This window comes from Cydia pomonella, chromosome 20 (genome assembly GCF_033807575.1).
Source record: "Cydia pomonella isolate Wapato2018A chromosome 20, ilCydPomo1, whole genome shotgun sequence".
Classification (NCBI taxonomy): Eukaryota; Metazoa; Arthropoda; class Insecta; order Lepidoptera; family Tortricidae; genus Cydia; species Cydia pomonella.
In genome coordinates this window covers 4076381-4092604 of record NC_084722.1, presented here as the reverse complement: position 1 = coordinate 4092604, position 16224 = coordinate 4076381, and the positions used below count along the sequence as shown (strand labels likewise).

Here is a 16224-nt window from a genome sequence, read left to right as displayed (position 1 = left end):
TTTTGTACTAAATAAAAAACCAATTGTGACAGGGCAACCAGAGCGGCGCAGCGCCACCTATGGGATACGCGCCGTCGCCGGCAGACTACCAACACCACTATCAACAGCAGGTAATTTTATTTTTGCATTATATGTTCTACCCGCTTTGTCTTTGTAATAAATATAAATGTCAAAATAACAGATACGGAGAAACCCTTATCAACGTTTCAATGTTAATATATCAATACGTTTTTAATAAACATATTGATTTTAGATGCGACAGACGCTTAAGAAGAACGCCCTTAGACCGTACAACAATAGCCTATAATGCGAGGCATTATGTCGCTCTGAGCGGGACGCGGACCGTTTCTAGTCGAGAATAAAATGACTATATGTTTCTGTTAGTTATACATAGTTTTTGTTTCAACGCAGACGAAAATATAGAGAAATTGCTCTATTTGTAAAACCTTTTTATCGTTTATAGCAAATGTCGGGCAGCGTACGTCAGTTCCTGCATCCGCAACAGAGGCAGCAAGTACCCAATGCGGTGAGTTTCTGTATTTTCATCAGGGACTCTGCCACCCCTTCCCAGAAAAAAAAGCCTTTAAATGGCTTAAGTCGTTTATCGAATAACCTCAACGATTGGATTTCCCTTTGAATTGCTTACCCGTTTATTTGGTTTAGTTCTAGGAAGGGAAGGGAATCCCCTTCCTAATTCAAAAAATAATGACACCTGTGCTGTCAACGGGCTAGACATCCAGTCATTCACTATAAGTAATATTTGATTCTATTTTTACGGAGAGAAAGTTGAAAATAGCATATAATTTATAATCGGTACCCCTTCAAGAGGTTAGCGCGTAGGGACAGGTATCAACCCGTATTATGAAGCGTTTGAAAAACGAAATGAAAGGGTTTTGGTTCGCAACGGCTTTGGTAAGCAAAGCCTTACGAAATACCCCTTCCAACCCTCTAAGGGGATACCGGACCGGTCCCTGATTTTCATAATTATATTATGTATGTGCATTCACGAGTATTAAATATGGATCACGCTGTCTTGAAAATACGGGTGTTTTGGCGAACGTGACAGTGACGGACGCTGTTTTTGGTGTGATAATAACAGAGTAAAGCGTTCGTCTCTTAACATTGCGCGGTGTCAGTAAGTGACGCGGCAAAGCATATCATTATGACTAGAGATGCCACGAATATTCGGCTACTATTCGGTACTCGGTATATTTGGTCACTTTGCCGAATATTCGGTATCAGGCCGAATACCGAATATCTGTTACACCTACCGCCCTTAATATTTAACAACTAAGAATACATTTAGAATATTAAATATAGTGGTTTTTGATTATATTTATTGTGTATCTTTTTCTTCTTAGACAGTTGTTAAATACTAAGGGCGCGGGCACACTGGCGATTTGCGAGCGAGTTGAAAGCAAGGCGAACGCGCAATGTGTTCGCCGCGAGTGCGCAACGACATACTGGGATGGGAGTGGAATCCTTGCGCGCTCGCGGCGATATAGTTGCGCACTCGCGGCGCGACGAGCACGTAGCGTGCTCGCGGCGAACTAGCTGCGCGCTCGTCTCGCTTTCAACAGTGTGCCCAAGCCCTAAGTCCTTTTTTTAGCATTGGTGATAATGATAACAAATAATTTTATTTTAATCATGGATTCGATTTGATTGGCTCTTAACTACATTGACTAGATCGTTTTTTTTTTGGCATTCAAAAGAAGGTAAGCGATTTTGACGCTTTTTTTATTGAAAATGACTTGTATACAAGTCACAGCAATGATGTGCCAATTATTTATCATAAACAATCATTTACATTCCGTTGCTTTCATAAGTAATAGTTGCTGATTTTTAAAAAGCGTTTTTTAATAAAAAGACATGCCAAGATTGTTTACCTTTTATCTGATGCTAAAAAAACGAAATATAGTTCTGGGCAACAAAAATTAAATCTTAGCAAACGTTGTGCTTTGTTAGCGAACAGTTTTCAAAGTAATTGCGACTCAAAATGTACACATGTTATGCGGAATATTGCCGAGAGAGGAGCCGAATATTCAGTATTCGGCCAAAACCACTACTCGTGGCATCTCTAGTTATCACGTCCTTCACCGCGTTCATTATATGCTTTTGTGCCGCGGTGCTAATTAATTAATTTCGTTATGATTGCAGCTAAACAATATGAACATGAACAACATGAACAATATGACCCGCGGCATCGCCGGGGGCACTACCCTGCACCAACTGCTAGTCCAGTCCCACCAGAGGAGTCTCAACGGTAAATATCATATTTATAATACCAGCAATACATGTATAATAATATTTTGCTACTCGACTGTAATGGTTGATTTAAGATTTCGTATACCAAACTGTAATTACGTATTTTTCATGGGCTCTCAACTCAACTATAATATTCATTTCGATACGCTGTAGTCTAATACAAAAAAAAATTACCAATCACATGGAGCCGCGCTCACATAGAAGACAATAGTCGCGCGTTTATGTCTTTTGTACTACATTTTTGTCTACTGAGAAACTTGCCAATTTTCATTGATTATTTAGGTTTTATATTATAGTATTATTTTAGATGACTCGTAAAAAAGGATTGTATACAATAGTGATATAATAATGCTTTTCAATCTCGTACCTTACTTAGGCAACTCAGCAAGCTTCGTTACCTAAACACGGCACTCGACTGAAAAGCTCTCTATAATACCACGATTGTATAAAAGACTATTGTATCAGTCAGAAGATTGTAATATACAAAGTGTAATATCATACCGTTTCCCATCGTCAAGTCAAAGAGCGTATTTCCATCTTATGGGCGACGGTAGTCGCTTACCATCAGGCGATGCGTCTTGTTCTGTGCCTTCAATATCATAAGGTTAAAAAACATAAAAACGAACAATAAAATATTATCTTATCTTAATAAAATCTCGAGTTCATGTCGCGGCTCACCGAGGTTTTTTTTTTTTAATACTACGTCGGTGGCAAACAAGCATACGGCCCGCCTGATGGTAAGCAGTCTCCGTAGCCTATGTACGCCTGCAACTCCAGAGGAGTTACATGCGCGTTGCCGACCCTAAACCCGCCCCCCCGAGTTGAGCTCTGGCAACCTTACTCACCGGCAGGAACACAGCACTATGAGTAGGGTCTAGTGTTATTTGGCTGCTGTTTTCTGTAAGGTGGAGGTACTTCCCCAGTTGGGCTCTGCTCTAGATCTGGAATGACATCCACTGGCTGTGCCCTACCACACAAAGCGAGATGACATTCACAATGCCCATACCTCTCTTTTGGACGTAGTTTAAGGACGTACCCGGGTCCAAAACAGGTACTTTTACTCAGTAAAATAAACCCCAAGAATGGTGAAGATATTAGATTTTACCGTAGATACATTGATTGAGTGAGATGTGTATAATCTAAGACGATTTCATGCTTCGAATTTGACAGGTAAACGAGGTGGCGCTGTACAGCTCCATACATTTTGCGGTTACGCTGATTGTCAAAAATTGGTGTTTGGCGATTCAGTGACCGCAAAACATATGGCGCAGTACAGCGCCATCTGTTTTTTTTACTTAGATTACAACCAATCTCTGTATTACAACCAATTCTCTTTGGTTTTACGAAAGCCCCATAGTTTGTATCTAGACTAGACATGGTAAACTGGGTTCTTTTGAGTTTACTGACAGAAAAACTAGCGGTAAACATGAAATGATTTTTTTATTACACTTGCTTGTAAAAGGTGTTATTATATGTAGGCCATGCGGTCCGTAAATCCAAAATTTCGATCTAGTGCTATAATGTATTTTTTCATCACACTTGCTTGGCGATGCGATTCATAAATCTTATATTTTGACCTAGTGCTTTAACTGTAACTGCCTCTCAAGTGTGATGAAAACCATTGTGTGTGCCATTAAGCCACGGGCGCGTACAGGAATTACGTATTCGTGATAATTAGATCCATTCACACTCGTTCCTAAATTCTTGTTTAGTGATTACACAAGTTCGTAAAAACATGATATTTACGACTCGTCTGGCCTAGTGGGTAGTGACCCTGAAGCCGATGGTCCTGGGTTTAAATCCCGGTAAGGGCATTTATTCGTGTGACGAGCACGGATATTTGTTCTTGAGTCATGGGTGTTCTATGTATTTAAGTATTTATATATTAAATACATATGTCGTTTAATAAGTACCCTCAACACAAGCCTTATTGAAGTTATTGAGCTTCCCGTGGGGCTCAGTCAATTTGTGTAACAATGTCCTAAACGTTATGATGTCTCCGATTTATCGTTTGGTGAGATCAGAAATGATATAAAAACCGGCCAATAAGCTAAACTGGAGCTTAAAGTATAGTAAATTGTTAACCAAGGGATGAAACGGTACCTTTCACCCGAGTTAAACAAATAGGCAAATTTGCATAATCAGTACCTAATTAAAGTAAGTCTTTTTACTATGAAGGGAAAACTTTTTGCGATAACTCAAAAACAGCTAAACTGATCATGTCTGCTATAGTTTTCATTTAATGTCTTTCTTAAGCTCTACTTCCACGATTTTTTTCATATTTTTTGGACCTATGGTTCAAAAGTTAGAGGGGGGGGGGGACACATTTTTTTTCTTTCGGAGCGATTATCTCCGAATATATTCACTTTATCAAAAAATGTTTCTTGAAAACCCCTATTAGTTTTGAAAGACCTTTCCAACGATACCCCACACTCTAGGGTTGTTTTTTATTGTACGACTTTGTCGGCTTTATTGATTTATATATCCATGCCAAATTTCAGCTTTCTAGCACTAACGACCACGGAGCAAAGCCTCGGACAGACAGACAGACGGACATGGCGAAACTATAAGGAACCCTTATAGTTTTATGCCATTTGGCTACGGAACCCTAATAAAAATGAAGAGTATAATTTGTAACAGAGCTAGGCGGCGTGGGCGGCACGGGCGGCGGCGACAACCAGCTGGCGCGCTGGTTCTCCCCCGAGCTGCTGGCGCGCGCGTCGGCCGGCAAGCTGCCCTCCGTGCACGTGCCCAACGCGCTCTCGCTCGAGGACCTCGAGCGCCACCACCACTCGCCCGCGCCGCCGCTGCGCAACTGAGCACTGCACGCGGCGTACGGGACCGAACGTGGTGTGGAAGTTGAGGCTAAAATTTTAAGTTTCTAAGAGCTACTCTACAGCGACAGTGTTAAGAGTGTCACCAAAAATTTATCGATCATGCATGATGAGGACAGTTAAAGATTTAGTGCTTCTAATTTGACAGCTAGAGGAGATGACTCTTTACGGCGTACATCTGCCGTCCTCGAGCACGACAGACATTATTAGGTAACTTTGGTTGTCAAATTTGACGTTTGACAATTGAGTGACTAGAAAACATATGCGGTATAGCGCCATCTGGTCTGACTGTAAAGTTAGCGGGTACGTTTTTATCTTAGACTTTACCTTGCTATTACAATCAATAGCTCTTTGGTGTCACCATAAACGTTAAGTTTCTATGATATTATGGCGTTTATGATATTTCACACTTTGGAAATTAAAAAATTATGCAAAGTTAGCTAAGGTTGGTATTACATCTATTCAATATCTTTGTCCAATGTGCATTGCGTCTCACTCTCTCATTAAACAATATCTGAGACACAAATACAAATTGGACCAAGAAATTGGACGGGTGGAATACCCTTACACAGACTATAGTTTGAGCACCTATTGTGTATTATAAAAAAATCAGGAAATATAAAAAATATGGATTATAATATTTATAATTGATCATTAACACGTTAAAAACAGACAATATCTATCGGGAGCGTGCATAAACTGTAGACACTGAAGCCTCCTATTGCGCGAAGCATTATGTCAAGCTCCATTTCTAGAGTTAAGCCACCAGATGGCAGACCCTACTATGGGAAATAGAGCGTGAAATGTAGGGGGCAGCACCTGTTTAAAAGCTTGAAATGTTCTCGCTTTTATCAGGTTACGAGATAGCAGACCCTCCCAACATGCACGGTCTCTTGAATGTTCATTGGTCACGATAGTTGCCCAGACTATAATTAACATAACAGCAGCGACATCTGGAGTATGGAATGTTATTCAATCTTGATACCGCGTGGAAGATGGTTATTATACTCGACAGACAAAACTCATTTGAAATCTGCTATTGGAACTGAGTTATTCATCGCCCGAAACTCATTAGGTTGAAGTATGAAACACGAGGTGGAGCATGAATTAGGGTACTATTTCAAGCGGTTTATCAAGTTTATTTTCACACATCAAAATAAGTGGTATTTCTCTTATCGAAATATAGCTCACCAAAATAGTCAAAATACTTAATTGCTCAAACTTTTTACTGGGACTCAATTGAAATAATACCCTAAATCACTCAAAAATGTAAAGTAAATTATTTGTGACTAACGTATTTGTGAACTGAGGGCTCACCGCGAACCACGTTCGACGTGGTATGTTAACTTGCGTCTCTGTCGCACTTGAAAATTCGTACGTAAGTGTGACAGGGAGGCAAACACGCCCGTTTTCGTCATCCCCGTTTGCTGCCAGAGAGAACAGATTATTGACAGTGTATTCTAACACTTGGCCATCCTGACATTCTGGTTGTCCCTGCATGCACCTTTTTTGCCATTTTATTGTATCATATCTTAAAGTACCTATAGCAATAATTTATTGATTGTATATGAAAGTCTTAAGATAAATTCTTGCTTAGAGTTTAACAGCTGTAGATGGCTCGGGCCGGCGTATCGTACTGGATTCAAAAGTGAACTTTTGACAATCCAGTGTCAACAAAACATGGCAAAGTGCAGCCGCTATCAGATATATCAGAGTGGCCAAGCTGCTCACAAATATCTGAACACGCCTCCATTGTCAACGCGTTAGAGTGCGTGTTCAGATATTTTTGAGCACCTCGGCCGCTTCGATATATCTGATGGCGACTGTACAAGGCCATATTTCAGCTGTGGTTTGGAGGGCACGTTTTTTTCTTAGACTTAACATATCTTGTTCAATCCATTCTGAAAAGCTGGTATTTTCATGCTTAGGATTGGATAACAAAATGGATCTTATATCGAAAAAAATACATATAATTTGCATAAGGATGGTATTCCACCTGTCCAATTTCTTTGTCCAATGGGCATTCCGTCTCACCCTCGCATTAAGCAAACCGTGAGATGCAAATACACATAGGACCAAGAAATTGGACACGGGGAATACCATCCTTGGGCCTTTTCAGCGATATTTTGACACAAAATTGCAGCTAGTATCAAATTACTTGTGAAATGGACAACTGAAATTTGGGTGGATGCAGAATTTCAGGTCAGAAATTTATCATCATTGCAGTGAAAGGGAAATAATGTTGAACTTTTGGCAGTCTGTAATTGTAATGGTCAAGTTGTGCTTGATGCCTGAAATGTTATAAAATTATTGACGCAATTGTTAAACATGTTTCCTGATAAAAATCCGTCGTCTATTACATTTATAGAACTGCTGTCTACATGATTAACTGTTTATGAAAAACTATGGTAGAAAATAATTTTGCTTTAAATATATATTTACATTTTCTTCCATTTTTTTAAATATGTATTAAGAAAAATAAAATATTTGTAAAGTTGATTCTTGTAGACACGAGTTTTTAAATTGATAGATTAAGAATGTGTTAAACAAAACAATAAGGTACTTTGTCACTTAAAATTACAAAAAAAAAATCAGTTACCGATATGTTTAAGAAAAGGTATTACATGAGACATACATTACATTTTTACATAATTATGTTCATAAAAACAGTGACTGTTGTTAGGGCAGACACTGTCAATAAATAATGTCAATACGTTATGTCGTTCCAGTATGAAATTTGAATAAGAGTGAGTCACTAAAGCAGTGCCTAAACACTACTTGTTAGTTTTACCGTGTCAAAGCTGAAAGACAATTTCTAAATTTATTTCGTTTCTTCATAAATATTTTAATGAGACTGGTGACATTCAATTGTCTGCCCTTTTTTGCAACGCAACTGACTTCTAAGTCAAGTAATAAAGATTTTGTCTCTTTCTTACAAACGTAAATTTCAAGGATGGAAAGAGACAAATGATTATCATGGAATGGTAGCTGTAGTCCGAGGTAGCAGCTGAGGGGTTACCTTTTTGATGTATTTCTTTGTATAGTGAGTTTACTCGTAGATTCTGGTATCGTATAATGTATTATTTAACCCCGTGTCAGCTCCCTTATTTTGACTATTATTATTGTTGGACGCAGTCAATAATACTGATGATATTTTAGCTTAAAAATAAGCTAGAAAATACCGTCATTTAGTTTACATGTAACCTAACCTAGCTTATGATATGACGATATATTTCATCAATATTATTGAGCGTTTAGCCGTGACTTATCTGTATTTAAATTGGGAGATATACTTAGACATGTAAAAACATAGCGCCACCTGATATATGACGAAAAGAAAGTATGAGAGAAACTAGAAAATGTAGGCCGCCGGCAAGCGAATTGATTGAAAAACTAAATAATTAAACAAGTTAATTTAGTTAAAAATATCTAACGTTTACGTAATACTTCTGTGACATGTTTTTATTGAGAATTATGCGAAGATATTGATGGCTAAGTGAATTATTTAGTTTTTTATATCTGCTTGGTTTCGGACCGGCGGTGACACTATGGAGTATCGCGGGAAAGATCGGGTAGTTGACAAATGCGAATGATAAACTGTTTGAGTGAACGGGACGACTGAATGATAACGAATGAACGGAAATATAGTATGCAGAATAATATATATTGTATAATGTTTATGTATGTCTACGGTTGTGTTTGTTAGCATTTTTGTTACTACGTCATTTATGAGAGGAAAAGATTTTCGTTTACGATGGATATCGTGTGTTCATTTCGTCTTATCGCTAAGAACATTTTTGTAAAGGATTTTGAAGCGTCCCAAATGTAAAAGACTAGCATTGGGGTTTTGGGATTTCACGAACTACGGATAGTATATTTTTTTAAACATTTTACGTATTCCACTGTACGACGTTTTAGCGATTTGTGGAGTTTTTTTGCAATTTATCCCAATCAAGTATTTTAGTATGGTCTTGACAATCCTCCTGAAATTGTCAACATCAAAGTTTTAATTATATATCCAGAAATTAAAGTATAGATTTTAATTTTATTCCTGTGCAAACTTCTCCAAACTTCATACTCAAGGTTTAGGGTTTTAGACTTAGGACGGTAAGGGTGGATCGTCAAGATCGATATGATTGGTCATTTAATTTTCGAACAAAACGAGACCTGAGCACGTCAATTATCATTTTAAGACCCTGGATTATACCGTCCCAGTGTCGAGTAAAGTAGGCTCAACAAAGCAATACAGCGTATACTTCCTTTTCGCCTTATGCCTTGTGTACCGGTGTAAATATATCCCCATTTGAACTCGTTGGCTCAGATGGGGCGCTCAGATTTGGAATGGTGTAGCAGGTTTCAGATATATTATGGACTGTGTGAAGCAATCATGGACTGGTATCGAAGACCGCGCTGACGCATTAGATGCGCCGAGCGAGTTTCTTTTTGAATAGTGGCGAAATTTCTGTTTGTCGGTTGGTCGCGTCCCGTGATGCGGTCGCTTACGTATTACAACTTAAAAAATGTCTCCTGTAAGCTTTAAATTATTGATTAAAGAAAATTTGAAAGTTTGTGTTTGTTTAATTTCACTGCGTGAACTTATATGGCACGGATAACACGGATTCAAGGTAAAAAAGAGGAGAGCTTGTAATATTTCGGTACAACGCGGGAAGAAGTTGCTCGAGATATAAAATTGAAGAAATTTGAGCTTAAAGCAGAATCACATGGTTAAAATTTCTTCAATTTTATATTTTTAGTTATCAACTTCTTCCCGCCGTGTACGCATTTGACGTGACGTATCGATTAGGTCGACCTATTCGTTTTTTGTCAAGTTCTTTCATTCGACCCATTCTGCTTTCGTCACCTATTCTTCATTCGTAGCTTTCGTTGGTAGTCTTTGTCATCTGTGGTCATATTTATTGCCTTTTTTTTATACCGGCTCATTTCTCAACATCAACATTTTCTTTGGGCATGCTCGATGTTATTCGTCCTACGCAAGGCGGTACCGGATTTTGATACCTCACAATCATTCCTAATACTTCATTTTCCATCTCAATATATAACTTAAATTCAAGAATAACCGTCGGCGCCTTAAATATAGTTCGATTTTGTATAATTTCTAGAAGGTAGGTACAGATGTAGTGAATAATCCTTTCCCATCGTATTTTCTCGGTATCGTTCGTATTTGTCATGCTACTTCAGTCAACCTCAGTACTTTTTGTATTGAGTCTGACTGTAGTAGTATGACTCGTTCGTACGTTTCCGTAAAAATACGATGGAAAAGGATTATTCACTACATCTGTAAGCGATCTTCACGTGTCTTTTTCTTAAAAAAAAACACTTGAAAAATAAGTCACAGTCAATGTTATGTCATATTTTATTCGTAACTAATAAATCTGTCCGAACTTGAAAAAACTGTTCAAGGCGTAGTATATATGTTTTTCTATGATTTATGTTTTGTGCCAGTGCTGCGCTCTGGCGACAGAACATTGCAGTAATACTCTATTGATCGCATGGGCCCTTTTGGCCAAAATTTTGAAAAACTTTTAAAGCATAAGTTTTTCCATGGGCATTTTGTCCCATTTGTTACGCATTTCCTTGGAGTTTCTTTTTGTGGTTACTGTTGTAAACATATAAACACGGTTACTTAAAATATTGGAACATAAAACTTCGAAGTCTCTAAGTAGTTAAAGTAGCTAGACGTAATAAACTTGATAAAAATAACCTCCTTTAGTCGGAATGTCAAGATCAAGGTAACTCAGCAAGTCTGCAGCACTTGATAGCACATTGTGCAAGTGTTATTTTCATCATTGGCCACATCATCTGTTATAGATGTGTGCGAGTCCGCAGGAGGTGGTAGAGCACGACGAAGACTTCTCTGCTTAGGGTTCTTCAGCTTGTCATAATTGAATAGAAGTTTACGTGTCAAATTACACTTGCACAGTCTGTGCTGTCAAAATCGCTGCAGAGTTCGCGTGGTCCGAGTCTAATTAGGTACCTATTGATCAAACCATGTTGTTGTACAGTCGCCATATCTGAATACGCCTCTCTTATCAAAGCGTTAGGGTGCGTGTTCAGATGTATTTGAGCCCCTCGACTGCTCCGATATATCTGATGGCGACTACAAGAACCTCTTGTAAATAACCGGAAATGTTGCAAGACGTTGCAGGCGGTTGAAAAGCTCAAATGTACAGTCAGCGTCAAATACTTTGTAGCAGTCAAAGTGGCCAAATAGTTCGGTACACCATACTAAATATATGGTGTACCGAACTATTTGGCTACTTTGGTTGCTACAAAGTATTTGACGCTGACTGTACGTAAATCTTGGACATAGGCAAACACAATTGATATTAAACCCACACAGATTTTGAGAAGTCGCTAAGTAAACTGCAGCCGAGAAAATGTCATGGGTACATCGATTAAAAGCGGCAAGCGAATGTGACGATGAGACAAGCTGTTTCAGGGTTTATCAAGTTCCCGTAACATAAACTAGATGGCGTCAGTAGTATTGAAACAGACATTATTGAAATAAAGTTCGAGTGAAATATATTTTGCTTATATAGGGCGGACGTATCGCGAACGTTTGATTGAACCTTGAATTGAGTTGGTGACGAAACTTAGCTTTTCTGACAATAGCATAGTTCTTACGAGCCCCGATGCAGTGGAGTTCGTCAAGTGAAAACAAAAATCATATTTATTTTCATAATTTTTAAAACATATATATAGTAATGTTATTCAATATAGTTTATTGTGATCGTATAGTATAATTTCACGAGATTTTTATTGATTAAAAAAGTGGATTTAAAAAAAACCTCGTCCAAATAATGTTTCTATTCTCCGGCCGGAAAGCGACAACTTTCGGCCCGCTGCGCGAATCACAGTTGCCGCTTTCGACTCAGTCTTTATAACGTTTTTTTAAATCCAATAGTTAAGGGGTATGTTCCAACTGTTCTATTAATTGGTCGAATGAGCATTGCGTCACACTCTCTCATTACACAAAATGTGAGACTCAAAATAAGAAAGCCTCAGATTACATGTTTAACGACCTCGGCATAGCATCGGTTAACAATTACATGTTACATGTGTTCTTAGACATTTCTTACTTTACTTCCCTGTTTATAATATAACTACTAATACTATTGTCCTCCCTACTTCACTTCTGCATTCATGATGGGATTGAAGCAGAATTGTCGGTATCGGTATTATTGACAGAGCCGTGTTTCTTTCCCTAGTGGCTCTTTCCGCATTGGTAATTTTTTTGTTACCAAAATTTGCTTTTATAGCTCACTGTTCTTTTCTAATACTCGTCGGCGTCGGCGAGACAATTCTACTATAACAAACTCAAATACCTTATCCCCGCCGGGCACAGATGGGAATAGGCGTTTTGAAATAAATCATTCCCAGAGGCGACTTAGGTATGGCGGCGGTCACGTGTGGGGCAAATAGGAATACTCAGTTTTATCAGTGTTGATGATATCAAAAGCTTTTAAACAGTTTTACGTCGGTGCGTTCTGCATCTGTATCCATTAAATTTGTACATGGTGAAAGCAGAGAGGGATAAGATAAGCCGCGTGCTGAGAAACTTTCTAAAGACACTCTGTAGGGAGTGTTTACAGCAATGACACGGGCACTAAAATGGTGCTAGTTCAGCGGTGTCACTCACGAATTCGAGCCAATCGTGCAGTCTAACGCAACTAGTTGCGAACAATCGCGCGCGTGATGCGAACTCATCAACCGATCGCGTTGTGGCGTTAGGCTGCATGATTGGTTCGATTTCATGTGCGTGACACCGCTGTACTGGCCCCATTCTTATTGGCCGTAAGGCCCGTCAATAAATGTGGTTTATATTAATTGTCCAAATTCCGGCACTGATGTGCTCCGTGACTCTAGGACTTTCGAACTCCAGAACTGTCTTCTGACTCTACGAACGAATTGGTTCAGATTGGAATTAGAACTCTACTTTGACTTGTTCCAGTTTTTTTCCATTTCTGGACGAGGTTTTATTCCTCCGAACTGTGCTCCTTTCCCCCTGAAGAGGTGAAAATTCTAATACTAATAATACTAGGTACCCCAGGTCGTGAGTCGTGCTACTCGTGCTTTCGAGTCTTTCGATAAATACTTAAATATAATTTCTAAGTCTTTGTGACAGCACATACAATGGTCGCAAAGAATCTTTGTGAAATCGTATATGTTTAAGTACACACAGATCTTGATCATATGCTGTCCTTCTTTGGCCTTCTACACAACTCATTAGTAACAATACAACCAAACCAAAATTTGATACTCATCACGATCTCATCTGCGGTAACCTTAATTAGGTATTGGACATAGACAGCTATTTGGTAAGTATAACACTTTATATTTTTTCAGTTTTTCAAGCCTTGGTATAAAATTGCAGGAAACGTTAAAAGTAACTTCCAAAAATAATTGAACTAGGTAAAGCACCTGTCTTTATTTTTTAGGTAAGTATCGCTATTTAATATGTTACTTGGGTACATTCTTTGAGTAGTGTTACACCGTATACGGCTTAAATATTGGGTGGTAGGTAAATTAAACAAGATTATTTATTTTATTCTGTATTTTTATAATTTACATAAACTTCTTTCCATAAAAAGTGTGATATCAAAATTACGAAGAAGATTAATCAGCTTACCTGTTCTTAGTTGGTTAGGTACTTAATTTAGGTACATTCAGATGTACTTACAAATAAGTAGATAGTCATTAAGTACACTGCAAAATTAAATAAGTTTTTGGCAAATAAATTTCATTTTTGGTACAAGCTTTTATTGCTGACTGTACTGAAGAAATTTTAATTTTTACGTGTCGTGTTCTATGAAAAAGAAAGACTGAAACCCCCTCCCGCGTCTTGTAAGAAAAAATAAGACCCCCCTCCCCTAAATTGTCTAATAAATGAATGGCGTCTAAGATACTGCATACAATGTTTAGTACATATTCCACAATCTATTTTGTACTTTTATATTGTGTAACTAAGGGTTCCAAATTCAAAGACAAAAATTACAACGTCTGGGTCTCGTGAGGTTAAAAGTCTGCAGCAAGCTCTGACCTCCATACAAAGTTACGGTCTTATTTTATATTAATATTAACTAGCTAGATTGCTCTGGAACTTTGAACTTACAATAGGATAAGCTATACCTATGCCTGTAGGTTTATTTAGCTTCAGATACCATAGTTAAAAAAATGCAGCGTATTTAAGTCCCCTGACCGTGGTGGCTGACAGATGGGACAGTCAGTGGCCTAGTAAGGCACTGTTCCTCTTTGCATTTATCTTTAGTACCTAAGATAGTTATTTATGTTTATTTTTAAGTCAAAATTTCAAGTTATAACTTTTGTTAAGACGTATACTCCAACAAAATATGGATCATGCTTGTCTGAAATAAAGGCATTATTTTTACGTTTTTCATACAAAACTTGTTTTGCTCTATTGTGTTTGAGAAGCTGGAGCTATACAAACTTATTACAAGACTAGATATATAGGTAGCTCATGTCATTGTATGTGCAGAGTTTCATTACAATCCAACACGTAGTTTTAAAATGAGAACGAAACTCCGTTTGTATGGGGTAATTCGGCTGGGCTTGCTGTGGACTCAAAGACAATATTATCTAATATCAAGTGGCGTAGAGTCCAATGGGGTTAAATATATTGGGGCTACTCTAAACTTATGGATTATCTAAATTGAATCTTCACAAGGAAGGAACTTAAAACTAACGTGATGTACCTAAAATGAGCAATGGAAAAACAATAAATTGACAAGAAACAAAGGTATGCACTCACATTTAACTAGAAACACGTCAAGGCAATTATGGTATTGAGATTATTGGGAAAGCCGGATCATTTATTAGTCAATCTAAATGGCCAAGTCAAATCATTCATCAGGATTGCTGTGTGGAATTGAGTGAAATAAAGCACTTGTGGTTCTGATGGAGAACACCCTGCGATTGCCACAAATAACCCACTCTTGGCATCGAGTTCTCAAACCAAACCCTTTAAACGAAAACTATAGCGACTATTACGTACGAAGAACCTCATTTGAGCTCAGACTTTAATGAGCTCTAATGTAAATAATTACTAGGTTGATTATCTCTGAACGCCAATACAAGCGACTACAGCTCAAGGCAACCGCTAGCGGACTGACTAACAAATTTAAATTTGCTTTCGCCTCCCACAGCGCAATACTACACATGCGCAGTTAGGCGAAGCGATCAATACGTAAGTATTTCATGTATTACATCTATTGTAAATTGAAGTAAGTACCTACCTTTATCATTGAAGTTTGTCAGGCGTTTTATCAATGCCACACCTACTGTGGTGTTTTATAAGTCGCACAAACGTTGACTAAGTAAACGGCTAATGCCTAGGGCTAGTTAATAATGTCGCATAGAGAGGCGATAGTTGGTAGAACTATTTCTTTCAAGTGAACTAGGCTAGCAAATCGTGCATCGAGTTTACTTTTGGAATCGGCGGATCACATTAATCAAATGTTTATTATTCAAATAGGTAGGTCACACAAGGGCGCTACAAATACACAGTAAGTGTAAATAAAGTATCGATGTATTGCAATTAGGTACTTGTAGGTATATTAATACATATAATCTCAATAGGTACAGGTAGTTAACTGTTATTACCTACTTAACGAGGGTATCAATGTGAGAAAATACCTACCTGTTAGACCACTACCTACACTAAGGAGCAAATATTTCCAGTTCAATAATTCAATATTTTCCTTTACCTGATTAACCCGCTAAATTTAGCGGATTATGTTAAATTAGTAGGTACCTATCTAAAGATATGTATATCCTACATATTCTAATAATTTCGTGTTTTTAAACCTACGCAGTCATCTTCTGATTGAGAAGAGGACCAAGATAAAGGCGTTGCAGGCAAAATAGGTACGTTAATAATAAACAGTAGTGCCCAGTCCAGTTCTTATAATAGAAAATCATTACCGCTTCATATCAAAGTCCGAGAGGAGGCAAAAATGTGACACGCGAGGGTCAAAGAAACAAGTTTACGACTGATAGTCGTTCTTATCACAGAACTCTAGGTACAAATTTAATGTTATTTATAATTTCCATCTTTATTGCGTAGCGTTTATTTAAAAATCAAACT

The 16224-nt window shown here is 38.0% G+C and overlaps 1 protein-coding gene across 1 annotated transcript in view; it reads left to right on the top strand.

Annotated features, from left to right (window-relative positions):
- Nucleotides 1-9667, top strand: part of LOC133529301 (eukaryotic translation initiation factor 4E transporter-like) — a 64087-nt gene extending 54420 nt beyond the window's left edge. Inside the window, exons 23-26 of the mRNA XM_061866998.1 lie at nt 33-110; nt 464-526; nt 2158-2263; nt 4906-9667. Of these exons, the coding sequence (XP_061722982.1) occupies nt 33-110; nt 464-526; nt 2158-2263; nt 4906-5084 (426 nt within the window). The 3' untranslated portion in view covers nt 5085-9667. The remainder of the gene's footprint in view (nt 1-32; nt 111-463; nt 527-2157; nt 2264-4905) is intronic.
- Nucleotides 9668-16224: the final 6557 nt, after the last annotated feature.